This window comes from Fringilla coelebs, assembly GCF_963513975.1.
Source record: "Fringilla coelebs genome assembly, chromosome: 5".
NCBI lineage: Eukaryota > Metazoa > Chordata > Aves > Passeriformes > Fringillidae > Fringilla > Fringilla coelebs.
Window position 1 is genome coordinate 71,529,889 of NC_140033.1, and position 14,217 is coordinate 71,544,105.

At 41.5% G+C, this 14,217-nt stretch overlaps 1 protein-coding gene across 3 annotated transcripts in view; it reads left to right on the top strand.

Annotated features, from left to right (window-relative positions):
• The window catches only part of PDE3A (phosphodiesterase 3A), a 216,754-nt gene that overhangs the window by 188,402 nt on the left and 14,135 nt on the right, over positions 1 to 14,217 (top strand). For 2 of the 3 annotated variants that reach the window (XM_084205739.1, XM_084205741.1), the window contains exons 5-10: positions 1,118 to 1,233; positions 4,437 to 4,656; positions 6,987 to 7,072; positions 7,522 to 7,691; positions 8,619 to 8,756; positions 13,040 to 13,151. In XM_084205739.1, coding sequence (XP_084061865.1) covers positions 1,118 to 1,233; positions 4,437 to 4,656; positions 6,987 to 7,072; positions 7,522 to 7,691; positions 8,619 to 8,756; positions 13,040 to 13,151 — 842 coding nt within the window. The remainder of the gene's footprint in view (positions 1 to 1,117; positions 1,234 to 4,436; positions 4,657 to 6,986; positions 7,073 to 7,521; positions 7,692 to 8,618; positions 8,757 to 13,039; positions 13,152 to 14,217) is intronic. The other variant, XM_084205740.1, reaches the window with a different exon arrangement.

Sequence of the window (14,217 nt, forward strand, 5' to 3'; positions counted from 1 at the left end):
AAACCTTTTTTTTTTTTTAACCTCTGTATTCTTTCTTTGCTTCACTTCATCACAGATTTTAAGCATTTGTGCCCATGAAGACAGCCAGCAAGTATTTTTGTAGGTAGTACTTACTATTCCAAAACAAGATGTTTGTAGAGGTAACACAGCACCACGTGCTTTTTTTCTTTCAGAACGTTTTTTTTCCTTCAAGGTTATTTTTTTCAAGCTCAGCTGGAGCTATGCTACTTTAAAAGTCTGTCTTCAGCACTGTCATCTCATCACTTGAATGTGAGGCTGTGAAGAGAAATGTGGAGCCTGGGCTGCCTGGCAGACCTGTCCAGAGAGCTCACAGCTTGATGAGAGCCAGTGCTGCATCCCTGCAAGAAGCTGACATTTGATGGGTGTCATTCAGGAACGTGATTATAAATACAGTTTGCTTGCTGTGCAGAAGATTTTGGTCTCTTCTGGCATACAGTTACCTCCCAAAGGCTGAAAGCATGACCCCATGCTGCTGCAGGGGACTCACATCTGCAAGGACACGTGCACCTGGATTCCTGCAGCACAGTTCTCTCTCACTGATGTCTCCAGGGCCTGAGAGGGGCATTGCTGGGGGATGCAGCAGGCATTTCACCTGGCTAGGGCATGAAGGGGCACTCCACTGGCCACAGCCATGCAGGATGCTCCTGAGGAGTTCCTCCAGTGCCCCAGGGGTTGTTGTGTGCCTGCTGTGGCACCAGCAGCAGAGGACACTGGGTTTCCAGTTCTGCTGAGAACTTCTGTCACTTCTGGCTCTTTTAAGGAGGTGTTAAAGGAGAACACAAATTTAACTTATTTCAAGCCAACTCTTGAGGCTCCTAGTGCTGTCAGAGCAATATAATGAAGGCATCTTTGTATAAATAAGGCAAATAGGTCTCAGCACGGAGGGAAGTCCAGCTCTGGACTGGCTGCATTGTCAATATTTTTGCTGAAGGTGGTACTGAGTGCCTCACAACCCATGGATGTCATTTCCCTCACCAGATTTTGAGCTATCTCAGTATCACGTACTCCTTGCTGCAGCTCCTCACTTGATAACATCTGCCATTAAGGAGGCTTTTCCCTGCACTGAATGTTGCTTGTCTGTGCTCTGGTTTGGCAGCTCTGACTCCTGGAACAGCTCCATCCTGATGACAATCACCAAGAGCAGGTCCTTCTCCACCTCCTACGCCGTGTCCTCCACCAACCACCTGAATGCCAAGAGGCAGAGCCGCCAAGGTGAGTGGCACCCCCGGCTCTGCCAGCCTGGCCTGACCCTGGCACCACATCAATGGACTCTGCTTGCTTCATGGGGGAAAAAAACTATTCTTTATTCACTTTTCTGGGCAGTTTTACAGACCTCTTGTGTGGCTGTGTTCGCAGGGGTCACAGGATGAGGGAGGAGACCAGAAATTTGACTCCCTGTTCGGAAGGCTGATTTATAATTTTATGATATATATTATATTAAAAACTATGCTAAAAGAATAGAAGGAAGGATTTCATCAGAAGGCTGGCTAAGAATAGAAAAGGAATGAATAACAAAGGTTTGTCTGTGACCAAGACAGTCTGGACAGCTGGACTGGGATTGGCCATTAATTAGAAACAACCACATGAGACCCATCCCAGCTCCACCTGTTGCATCCCACAGCAGCAGACAATCATTGTTTGCATTTTGTTCCTGAGGCCTCTCAGCTTCTCAGGAGGAAAAATCTTAAAGAAAAGATATTTCATAAAATATCATGGCTACACTCATGGGTGACTACCATTGGTCTGGAGCTTTCTTGCCAATTACTTTACTAGTTATTAACAGTGTGTTATTCTGTATTGATTGCTCACTTGAACCTGGAAAATAATGGAGACATAGTAACAGGAATCCAGGCATTTGCTTTAGAACAAAATAAACATTTGACTTGTGACTTTGAGAGATTATCCCAGTAAATTGTGAGGGAGAGGAGTGGGTGTATAATATCTTGTACTTGTAAAACAGCAATTATCAAGCCCCTCAGTCAGTTTTACATTGAGCAATTTCTGCTTTCAGAAAGTGTTAATAATCATCTCCTGTCCAAAGACAAGAGCTCCCCCATGGTGGAGGGAGATCTGCATTCCATCATGAGCAATTCCTAGGGATGCAAATAGGAATTTTGCATCACTGTTTTATGTAGCAGATTGATATTGCAGTACTTTAGACTATTTGTAATCATGTATTTTTAGTTATGATTTGTTTCCATTTTCCAGCTAAATAATTCTCTCAATTTGCCCCAGTTAATAGAATTTTTTTAATAACTTTTTTGTTATTAGCTCCATTGGCAATATACAATTATGATTAGTAGAAGTTGATCTAGCTAAATCTGTAAATACATTAATTTATAAAATGTGTCTTTAATTATGCATGAAAACATTCACATTTTAAAATACTGCTAGGTCTTCCTATTTTGGAAAAAACTCCAGTGTTTTTATATGTAATTTTGCATCACATTGAAGTCACTGGTTTATATCTGTTTATATCTTCAACACTGCACATTTGAAGAAGTTCTGGAGGACCTAAGTGCATGGATGTACTTAAATAACTCTCTTTGTATTTTTATGCTTCTCTTATCTTGATTGTGAAAAAATCTTTAGCAAGACACATTTTCTCTCACTTTTGCCAGTAAATGGTTAAATGTTGGATTGTTGAAAAAAGTTTTGCTTTTTTCTGGCAATTTTATTTGTGTTAACCTTCCCTGGTAAATTACTTTCTTAAAAAAACCCCAAAGTACACACAACAAAAAATATCTCAAGAGATTGGATCCCTACTAGCAGGAGAAAGCTTGATGTAATTAGAGACATTATTGTGAGAAGTGCTGTTTAAATTCTCAGGACTTGTTTCAAATTGTTGAAAGAAGACCATGTGTATTGCATCCTGTATGAGTTATGAATATTACTTGGTTACCTATATCTCAAAGATAGATAATAATCCAACTCAATCCTCTGTGCAACTAACAGACTGTGAAATGTTTTTAAATACACACTTTTGTTGGATGGAAAGCTCAATGAATTAACAAATGTGAAACAGAGGTTTCCTGTATTTTAAAGCCATTTCCCTGTGTCATGGCCATCTGATAACATTTTAATTGCTCTGAAGGCTGTAGTGTTCTGATCTCAAGACTGGCATTATATCCTACTTGAAATCATTGAATTAAGACACTAAATACATGCCACATTTGCTGGAGAAATGCCCTTAATCAAAACAGAGATGCTGGAGATCTCCAAATTACAGCACAGTAACTATCAGATTTTTTTTTTTTTTTAAACTCAGGATTGTCAACAGTAAATAATATTTTAGCCTCCTATCACAGTAAGTTTCTATCAGGAAAAAGCACTGGAACTGTGCATGTATATCCTGCAAGATTAGTATTTCATAAACTTAGATCAACATACTGCCTTGTTTTAAGATAATTTTTTGTGTCTGGAATGCATTTATGTAGAGGGCAAAATTCAAACATAAAACCCCTTCAAGTTCCTAAGGCCTTGCTATCCTTTGGCTTTGAAGGTGGCAAATGAACTGGGGCTGAGTTCCTGCAAACTTCAGAGCAGGAGCTAACTCCATTTCCATGCATTTCCTCTCAAGGTAGATGGAGTTTGCTCCTCTGCACTTTGAATCTTGTTTTGTCTGAGACTGGGAATGGTAAAGTGGATTCCAAGAGAAGGCAGCACTTTGATTAAACCCTGGATGTTTTCACCTTGGCAGTGGTGCTCAGGTGGAGTAAGGGACAGAGGGAACTGCACCTTGCTGGTGTTGCAGGTGTGGATTTGGCAGTTTCTGTGCTCTAGCTCAGGTGGACAGTACCATGTGCTGCAGAAATGGTTGAAAGTCTCCCTTAGTGAGCAACAGAAATAGAAAAATAAACTCAAGCTGAAGATCAAGGCCAAAATCTTTAAGAAATGGCCCCAGAAGTGCAGTATTTTATAACGTATGACTACTAAAAATTGCTCTTTTTGCTTTATTTCTAGTCTTCAAACATGTAGAAATCCTAATTTTGTGGGAATGTGTGTGAGCCTTCCTTGACCCTGCTTTAGAGATGGTGAGAGAGAAACTGCAGGTGGCTCTGGGAGCTGCCTGTTTGGGGCTGTGTCTCTCACCAGCACATGTTGATACCAACAGTCGTGCCACAAACTCCTCTTTCATTTCATGCCTGTCCACTCAGTGCATCCTGCTCACCAGGGAAAATATGCTTTGTGTTTTGGGCCAGATCTTCAGCAGGTAAAAGTGGCTGACAGCAATGGAAGTTCCTCACTCTGTGACAGCCCTGGCCTTGGCTCAGAGTGGAGAAGGGTATTCTGTTATCTGTTTTGCTTTTGGAAACTGTGCTGGTGCATCTCAAGAAGAGTATTTCTGCACAGTGAACTAATAAAAGCATCTGCCACTTCTGTTAACTGACACATCTCCTCTTGTCCTTGGCCAGGTATCCCTCCAAATATTTCACCTCTCACCTCCCCGTGCCATTCGCCGATTCAGGGGACGCCTGCCACGAGTCCTACTGGAAAAACATCTTCTGTGTCATTCCCAGAGCCCACAGACACTGACACCAAGCAGGGCCTAAAGCCACACAAAGTCTTAACTTCTACTCAGAGTGCACCTACCCTGTCAGACCCTGTCATCAGCCCCTCCATCATCTGCAGCAGGTAAGAGGATCATTTGGCATGCCTTGCAATCATTTCACACGGTTCTCATGAACATGTTCTATTAGACTACATACAAGTTTTTTGTGATTTATCACAGTGTTTATATTGATTTTTCAGGTTTATAGTACTTCAGTAAATGTGTAGATCAATGCTACAAAATACTTTTAAAGTGGGAGACTGTTGGTTGTGTTTATTGCTTTTACTCCTGTCATGTGGACAGCCTGATCCCTAAACAGATTCTTTGTCAATGACCTGCAGATCCCAAAGTTGGATTTCATGTTTACAGCTTGTGTTTCTGGAGCCATGCCCTTGAGATGAGCAGTCACCTTTAGGTCACAGGCCAAGCCTTGCTCAGCAGGCACCTGAGGTGCACAGAAGAATCTGACTGCCAGGGCCAGCAATGCCTGAAGACTCTGTGATTTTGAGCCTTCTCTCAGGAGGAGTGGCTCCTGTCTTCCCTGGGAAGAGTCAGATTAGATACTGTGAGGATTTATTTTTATTTTTTTTTTAGAAATCAACTGCAGATGAGTTCTTTCTACTGCTAAGAGCTCCAGTAACACAGTTTAATTTCTTACTTCCAAGTACCCCTTTATTAGGTACCACAGACCACACCTGCTTTGCAAAATTAGCATTTTGGAAAGAAAGCTGTTCTGCTTGTCTTCTCAGAAAGGATCAGTTGCTAAATCAAATTACTGGAGTTTGCAGTTTGTGTCCAGCTCAGAACAGTGGAAAGCACTGGTACTCCCAAGCCTGTTCCAGTGCAGTTTCAAGGTGGCTTTGCTCACCAGATGTTACTTTTGGCCATAGCACGAGTGGCCAGCCAGCAGGCAGCATGGCTGTTGTCAAGTTTGACTATCTTTGGAAATAGTTTTTAGTTTCTGCCTTCATTCACGTGATTTTGGATGTGTCTCAGTGTGCTGTGTGCAAGGCTAGGAAGGGGCTGTGAGAAAGTCAAAACTGAGACTCCAACTTTGCCCTAGGGAGTCATCCTCACTGGAGTTTGGAGTAGGATCCAAACAGGCTTTAGAGATGGATTTAGATTACTAAATAGAAACTTAAAGTGCTTTTAAGAGTTTTCCAAAGGTATACCAAAATTGGGATGTGGAGAAGTTAATTTGAAATTAAAACTATATTACACAACAGAAATAAAGCATAAAGCTGCTGCAGTCTTATTAAGCTGTGCCTTTATTACCACTCCAACAAAACACTTATTTCACAAGTGGCATTCATTTCTGGAAGCCTTCTATTAAAAGGAACTAAGAATTGCATTTAAAATGTCAGAAAATAACCAATGTTAGGTTGTTGTAGGTAGTAATGAAATTAATACCTTTTTCATCTAGTTTATCAACCTGACTGGTACAAGATTTATTTGCTTGGCTGTGCACTACAGGTATCATTGAATACAGATCAGCATTTTAATCTGGAAGTCTTTCAGGAACTCATGATGTTTGCAGGGCATACCCAGCTCCAGGATATGTTTGGATGACCCAGCCAAGAGCTAGCTGGCCCAGGAGTTTAAGACATTCTTATCTGTTGAACTTCAAATGGTGCAAAGGTTCTAGCAAAATGTTTGACCAATCCAAATAATTCTGTAATAGCTGCTTTGTGAAGACAGTTATATATAAGATATGCCACAAAATGCTGACTTAAACCAGAGAAAATGTTAAAATGTCAGGTTGTAATTAGGGTTTAAAGGGAATAAAGCTTTTTAATTGAAGAGCCAGTCATTATAAAAGTCATAATATTGTGGTCTGTCCCAAAATGTGTTTATGTTCTGGAAATGATGAAGCAAACTCTGCCCTCTTGGGTCTTATGTACTTGGTATGCTGTCACTGAAGTAATGATAAAATATAATTTTCCTCCTTAAAAGGGACATATTCAGGTTTTAGGCAAGAAGAGTGGAGCCAGATCATGACTGTGTTCAAACTGAATTCTGCAAGATTGTATGAGACGCTGGAACAGTTTCATAATTTTAGTTCATCTTTATAGGGCAGCTGCAGTATAGAACTGGGGGGTTTATTTTGTGCTGGTACACTTACAGAATAATAAAAAAATTATTTAAAGAAGTCACATGGTTCAGGTTTACTGCTGAAAACACAAATTCACAAATTTAATGGTGAGGGGCAGTTAATCCAAGATCTTTCTGTATTTTTGTCTCAAGATCCAATAAAACTTTAGCAGCCTCCTGTGATTTTGTCTGGAGAACATACCCTGGATCATGACTTCTACTGTATGACATAATCTCACACTGCCAGTGGGAAATCCTTTTAAACAGGACTGTCTAAGGCACGTGGTTGTTCATACTGTGTGTGTTTCTTGATGTATTTCAGCTGTGGCAGACCCTACAACCAAATAGAAGCTGCTGATGGGACACTAAATAGAAATGATGCTACTACACACACCCTGAACAGAACAGGTAATTCTTTGTCAAAAACACCTCGTTCCCTCCAATTAAATAATTATCCACTAAAAGGGCAGATGAGCTCGTCTGTCATAAAAGGAAGCACACACAGGTGAGTCCATACAAATTGCTTTGATAATTTCATGTCCAAATGCTCCTTCCTTTTTCATATGCACAACACGTACAAAAGGCTTATGGAGTTAAGTTACAAAGGATATACTGTTCCCCTCATTTTCCTTAAATAATGGTCCTCAGATTTTTTTCTCTCTTCATTCCCTGTTGCCATTTTTTACACTCTTCAGGGCATACCTTTAATGCCCTTGGACAGACTGTCGGCCTTCGGAGCCAGCCGAGCAGCACACGTGTATTGTGAGTCAGAGCTCCTGTGGCTGTCACTCACAAGGTCACAGGTCCCGTGGAACCCCTGCTGTTCCCAGCACAAGCTCTGTGCTTTGTGTTTGCAGATGATCCTGCCCAAGCCACCTCTGACTACGAGACCAACAACAGCGACAGCAGCGACATCGTGCAGAACGACGACGACACGGATTGCTCCAAGGAGCAGCCACGGAAGGGATCTGGCTGTAGGTCCTACACACCTGAGACCATCATCCTGCATCCCTTGACACCACCTGAGGTAGCTCCTCTAAGGTCCCCCAGCACAACAGAATGAGTGTATGATGCACTGAGGGGAAAAAAAAAAAAAAAAAAACAAAAAACCAAACTAACCAAAAACCCAGAGCCCCACAGAAAAAATGTGGTCTAAGGGTGCTGCAAGGTATTATTGTCTTAAACAACAAATGTTGCAGTGTGATGAACAAGTGATGATTGTCTCACAGCATTCAGCTGTGAGCTTGGTTGAGATGCAGAGGGAAAGCTCTGTTTAGTTAAGTTTCCCACAGTCTGTTGTACAACTGAATTAATAATCTGCAGTTGGCAGGAGCTCTTGAAAAATTTATCCTAATCTGCTGGAGTTGGACATGCTGAGAGAATGCATTTAGCTTGAAATGTTCTGGCCTCTCCTCATCTCCAGTTTCTAAGTAAAATGAAATTCCAGGGAGTATACTGGGGGAAATGTGAAAGGAGTGGCACAACCCAACTGTTAATTGCAGACCTTGAAAAACAGATAGGTTTCAGTTTAAGCACTACAAATCTTCACTTGGACTGAGCTCTGTTAGCCACCTTTGAGTGTAGTGAATGGGCCCTGATGCAGAAGCAGAAGCTGGGAGCTTTTCTCTGTGTACCACAGTGAATTTCACAATGAAGGCAGCCTCCCTTGGAAATGAATGAATGATTCCCAGGAGTGAATGAATGAGTGAGTCTCAGTGCTAAGTGCAGACACTGCTGTTTCATCAACAGAATTTCCTATCCATTCAAGTGAAGCACATTACAAAGGAGAGGGAGTAGCTGCAGGGCTGCAAGAAATGAGGACATCTTTGCTGAGCTGAGTGAAGTACTACTGACTTACACGATGCTAATGTGACTTTAGCTTTTAAGAGCATCAGTTTTTACTTGAGATGCTTCACTGAACTAACAATCCTTTTTATTCTGATTTCTTGCACAGGACAAGCCTGTACTGGCTCCTGAGCCCCTGGTTATGGACAACTTGGATCCCCTGATGGAGCAGCTAAACAGTTGGAACTTCCCAATCTTTGATTTGGTGGAAAAAATTGGGAAGAAATGTGGTCGGATTCTCAGTCAGGTGAGAGGTGCACCTTGTCTGCAGGGTCTAAATGTTGGCAGATTTAGACACAGACATGTTAAAAGGCATTGTCATTACAAGCTGATGATCCAATGAACTGTGATCCCTGACACCTGATTCAAAGCTGGCAACATGAACTCTGCCTCATTATATTCCTTACTTTTGAATGTATTTATTTTTTAATTTAAAACTGTGAAAGATAAAAATAACGCACCTGTTTTGCTTTCTGCTCTCTGCTTTTCTGAATATTCTCTTGAGATGCCTCCATCCCTTACTGAGTTCTTTGGGAAAGGATTTCTCATGGGGTTTAGCATGGGAGGGCTAAACAGTAAATATATTCAGTGGATGCAAGATACACAGAATTTTGGTCCTCTTTTATACTGAAGATTTCAGTAAAAGAGCCCAGAAATAAAAGGTTTCAGATTTCAGGCTGGGCAAGAAAGCAAGGTTTGAGGAAGTGGGGGTAGAAAGAATTCTTGCTAGATTCCTTCATTTTTAAGAATCAGAACTTTGAGAGAAAATTAATATAATATTATGTAGGGAAGATTTGCTATGAGTTGGGAGTGCTTACTAGTCTTTCTTTCAGCTCTCAGGCTTTTATTCCTTCCTGTGGGTTTAATTCAGTTACTGACACAGCCCGTGCCTACCCAGCACGATTGGTGTCACCTTCCATAATCGCTTTCTTGCCTGAACTTTCTACTCTGTTATGCCCCTTTTCCTGGCACACTGACAAAAATTAGTAATTTTTTCTCCTTATAGAAATACTGAAGATTATTAAACAGGAAAAGCAAGTAATTATTTTTATTATTATTTTGGGATGAAAGGGAAAAAAAGCCCCAGAGAATGAGACTGAATGGGGCTCACTTTCAAGGCTTTATGTAGTGATGAGTGCTGGAAAGAAGAGATAAAGTTAATTGGTACAATGTGGTACAGTTATCACCCCCCAGAAACACAGGGGTCAGTGTGCCAGGCAGATTTCAGTGTAACAAGCTCCAGAGAATGCTGGATCAAATCACAGTCCCTTGGTGGTTACCTATTATTCAGCTAGACTCAATTATCTGGGTGTCAACAAGGAGAACCATGGCATGAATTCAGATTTATTCTGTGCTCTGCCTTTTTGTGTTCTGCAGCTTGGCAAGCAACATCTGAGTTTGACCAGCCTGCCAAGCCTCTAGGTTCATTTTAGAGAAAGAGGCAAACCGTGGATATTGGGTATATTTATTGGGTAAATTCAGTGATGCTCACTGAGGCACTTTTGCACTGGACAGTGAGTGTGTGAAATGCTCTTCTAGATCATAGTGCTCATTCTTCTAATAGCGTGGAATGATAATAGAGTGATGAATGAAGCATAAGGAAAACCAGAACTTTCTTTTAATGGCATAAAGAACAGTTTGGATGAGCCAGAATTTGTTCTGGTTTTACAGGGGTGCCCTGTAGGCTTTAAGCACTTCACCAAGCTGCACGGGCTTCTGTACCTCTGGACACAAGTCCTCTGTGCTTCCTCAAATTGCACTAAAGCTCCTCACTCTACTTCCCAAAATCTGTTTTTTTGCACAGCTTCTCAACACGTTATCCACTTCACAGTTCCACAAAATGAGGCTTGAGAAATAAAATAGAGAAGCTTTAAAATTTGTGATGAAAATTGAACATTTTCTGTGACAGCTGTTTATAATAACTCCTTCTCCCTAACAGCAGAATATAGCAAGCTCTACCTTGTTCACAAAATAGAGATCCTTATTACCCCCACCTAATCAGATGTTGCTAATGAAATTATTTTCAGAAATCAGGAAACTAAAATAAATAAATATTTTTCTTCAGCCAAAAGCACTATTTTTTTTTTCTGGTTGGATTTTTAAATCCTCGGATATTATTAACAAAGGTAAATAAAAGCTCTAATGATTTATTCTCAGTATTTTGCTATCAAATGGACTAACCCATTAAAAAAAAAAAAGTAAATTAAAAAGCTGAATTAACTATGTTTACCCTGCTAGGTTAAATTTATGAGATGGAACAAAGCAGAGTTGACACATGCCTCCAGGGAAGCATTCAGTTTAGAAAGCAAATGCTGGCTTAGCATCTTTGAAGCTGCTTGAGATATCTGTTCCTTCTTTGTGGAATGTTAAATTGATTCAGACAGATAAAAAGACCCCAAACCAGTCAGGAGCCATGAAAGCATCTGTGCAAACTGGAGTGGCAAGCCCAGTCAATGTGGCAGTGACAAATGTGCATGAAAGGGTCCAGAGAGGAGCATAAATTCAGTCTCATTTCAGAAACAGGGCCAAGCTCTCAGAACTCAGCTGTTGCTTCATAGGAGGCCATAAAATTCAATAATATCTTCAGTCACACTTAACACTTACAGCTTCTGGAAGACTCAAACCTGTGGTTTAGCTTTTATTGCTGGGCCAATATATGTGGGGGTCCCAGCTGTGGGATTCTCTGGGGCTGCACTGAAGGCACCTGAGACAGCAGTTCATGCTCACACTCAGGTGTTTATTATTTCTTATCAGTGAAACAGTCTCACTGCTGGGAGTTCAGCAGCTTTTCATTAGAAGGCACAGAATGGCCAACAAGCTCTTGGTACAAGGGCTTTTAAGACCAAACTTTCCCATTAAGAGCTGACAGCTGGATTATTTTCCCTTTTAACCCCATAACTGATCCCACAGAGCTGCAATGGGGACTTTTCTGCCCAATTACAAAATGCCACCCAAACCCATGGAGAAGGAGGAAGAAGAAACCCAGGACAGCACCCTGTGCCCTCCATCCTGCTGCCATCCACAGCACACTGAAAACCCCAAACCCTCAATTTCTCACCCAGTGACACACCCACACTGCTCTCTATAATCTATTGCACACTTCTGTGGGTTCCAGTCTGTCTTGAAGTCTGGGAAACTTTCTCCATGGATGAGGGTCAGAGTCAGTGCTGCCCTGGGGGTCAGGGCACCCCAGAGCAGACAGAGAAATATTCCCAGTGCTCTAGGTTTCCACAAATAAATATTTATTTTATAGAGAGAACTGGGGGTGCTCTCCAATGCTGGCAGCACAGGAGCGGTGGCAGAGGCAGGGTGGCCTCTGAGATGGTCCCTGCAGGATGCCAGGAGGATCATTTGGCCCTCTCATCATCACACATGGGAGATGGGATATTCCTGGGTGACACCATCAAATCCCTTCGCCAGGATTTTGCTCTTGGGAAGCTGAGAAGCCTCAGAGACAAAGGAAAACAATATTATCTCATCAGCTTCTCCTGTCTTTTGCTGCTTTGGAATGGGGTTGGAGATTGTTTGTCCAACATGTGAATTGTTTCATTGGTTTAATGTGAATTATTTTTATTTATTGGCCAGTCATGGTCAGGCTGTGTTGGACTCTGAGGAGAGAGTCACCAGTTCTTCATTAGTGTCTTTTAGCTTTCTGTCTGTGTCCTTTCTCTATTCTTTAGTATAGTTTAGTATAGTACTCTTCTATATAATATAGATCATAAAATACTAAATTAGCCTTCTAAGAACATGGAGTCAGATTCATCATTCCTTCCAACAATGGGGGTCCATGAAAATACAACACCTGGGACCATCACAGCAGCCTTGAGAGCAGTTTGTCAGAGCCACAGACTGGGTGGGTGGCAGCAGTTTCTGAGGAACACATGTCTGAAGGAAGCAAACATATGAGATGAATAAATAGGGCTGCAAATCTAAACTTTGCACTGTCCTCCAAGGAATTTAGCTGATAGCAGTAAATAAATAAAGATTCTGCAAGGCTTTAGGGTCCAGTTTGCAACAGGAGTGAAAGGATCAGGCAGTGATTTTACTGTGTCCCATTATTTGTTATGTCAAGGTCAATCTTGTCTTCAGAAGTGCCCATTTTGTGTCACTGCTGCCTACATTTCTGAGCATTCCTCTCTCCTGAGCCCCTCCTCACTCACCCATGGCATTCCCCTGCCCAGTGCATCCTCTCCTGGGTGTTCAGAGTCACCCTGGGTGCAGGAATGCTGAGAGCAGCTCTGCCTCCTGAGCTGTGTGCTGCCCCTGATACCCTTTGGAGTAATTTTTATCATTTCACCACCAAAACTGGAGAGAAAGCAAGGACACAATGCCATGTGGTTCCCCCTTCTGACAGTCCTTTGCTTCTTCTTCCTTTTCTGGGAATTGATTTGAGTCAAGGGTTTGGGAAAATACTCCCAGAAAAGCAGATTTTCACAGGGTAATTCAACCTAAGGAGTTTTATATCAATTTGCAGAGTTTTTCTCATCTACTTAGCAACATAGGTGGTTTTTTTGGCTTTTCTTCTTTCAGGTATCATACAGGCTTTTTGATGACATGGGGCTGTTTGAAACCTTTAAAATACCAGTGAGGGAATTTATGAACTACTTTCATGCCTTGGAGTGTGGATACCGAGAGATACCTTGTAAGTAAAAATTCCTGGCACATAAAGATGCTTCCCTCGAGTTTGGGGGATTTTGTATTGAGGCCTTTCTTCTTGCATTATAAAACTCCTTTTTTTTTCTTCCAGTACTTCATGACCAGGTGGATGGCAGGGCAGAGGCTGGTGCTGAACCACAGCCTGTCATCTTTTTTACTTTGTACTTCATCTTTTACATTGTTTCATAATTCATGGCAAAATCTGCACAAGCCAGAAATCATAGAAAGCTATTATAAGTAAAGACTGTTTCCTGATAATTAAAGTGTACCCCAGTGCCCCAGCTGGAGGTTCCTGAAACATTTAACCCCTAAAGGCAACTTGGACTTCTCCACAGTAGCAATGCTATGCAAACAAAGGAAATGAGCTTTATAAGCAGAAAAAACATGCCCCAAAATGAGTGAACCCTGTTCTGTTACTGCAGCTTAGCTGCTGTTTTTCAGTGGGAAACGTGTATTCCCTGAAAAACCTGTTTTCAGTCATCCCCAAAGTATTTACTAATTCAAATCCAATTTATCAAAGTGCCTCATCTGCAAAAGAGTCTTGTTTTCCCAGGAGGAAAGAGTTATCACCCATTTTAGTGGCAGATAAACCCAGAGAACACAGATCACCCTGTTTTCTCTACACTCACAGAAAAATGGGGGAGAAATCATGATTAGAAGTCGTGTAGTCTCTCTGTCAAATATTAAAGACCAGTTGGAGCAGTGGGAAGGATTGAAGGAAAGCTCTCTCAAAATGCCTTCAGCCAGGTGATTTGGAGTGTGTTCTGGGAAAGTGAGACCCACTTTTGATCCTTTCCTTGTGTTTGAGCTGGACCAGGGATCCAAAGCAGCAGATCAGGAGGAGGTCAGAGATGGAAGTCCCACAGCCTGTTCTGCTGAAGCCATTCCTTTCTGTTTGAAACATTTAACTCTTCATGGAGTCTCTGGGGTTTTTGTGAACCTAGAACTATATTTCCTTGGTTTTTTCTTAAGTAGTTGTTTTGTTTTGTTTTACTAAAGAAGAATCTCTTTCTAATGCAAAATCAGTTTACCTTGCTGTTTTTCATTTCTGT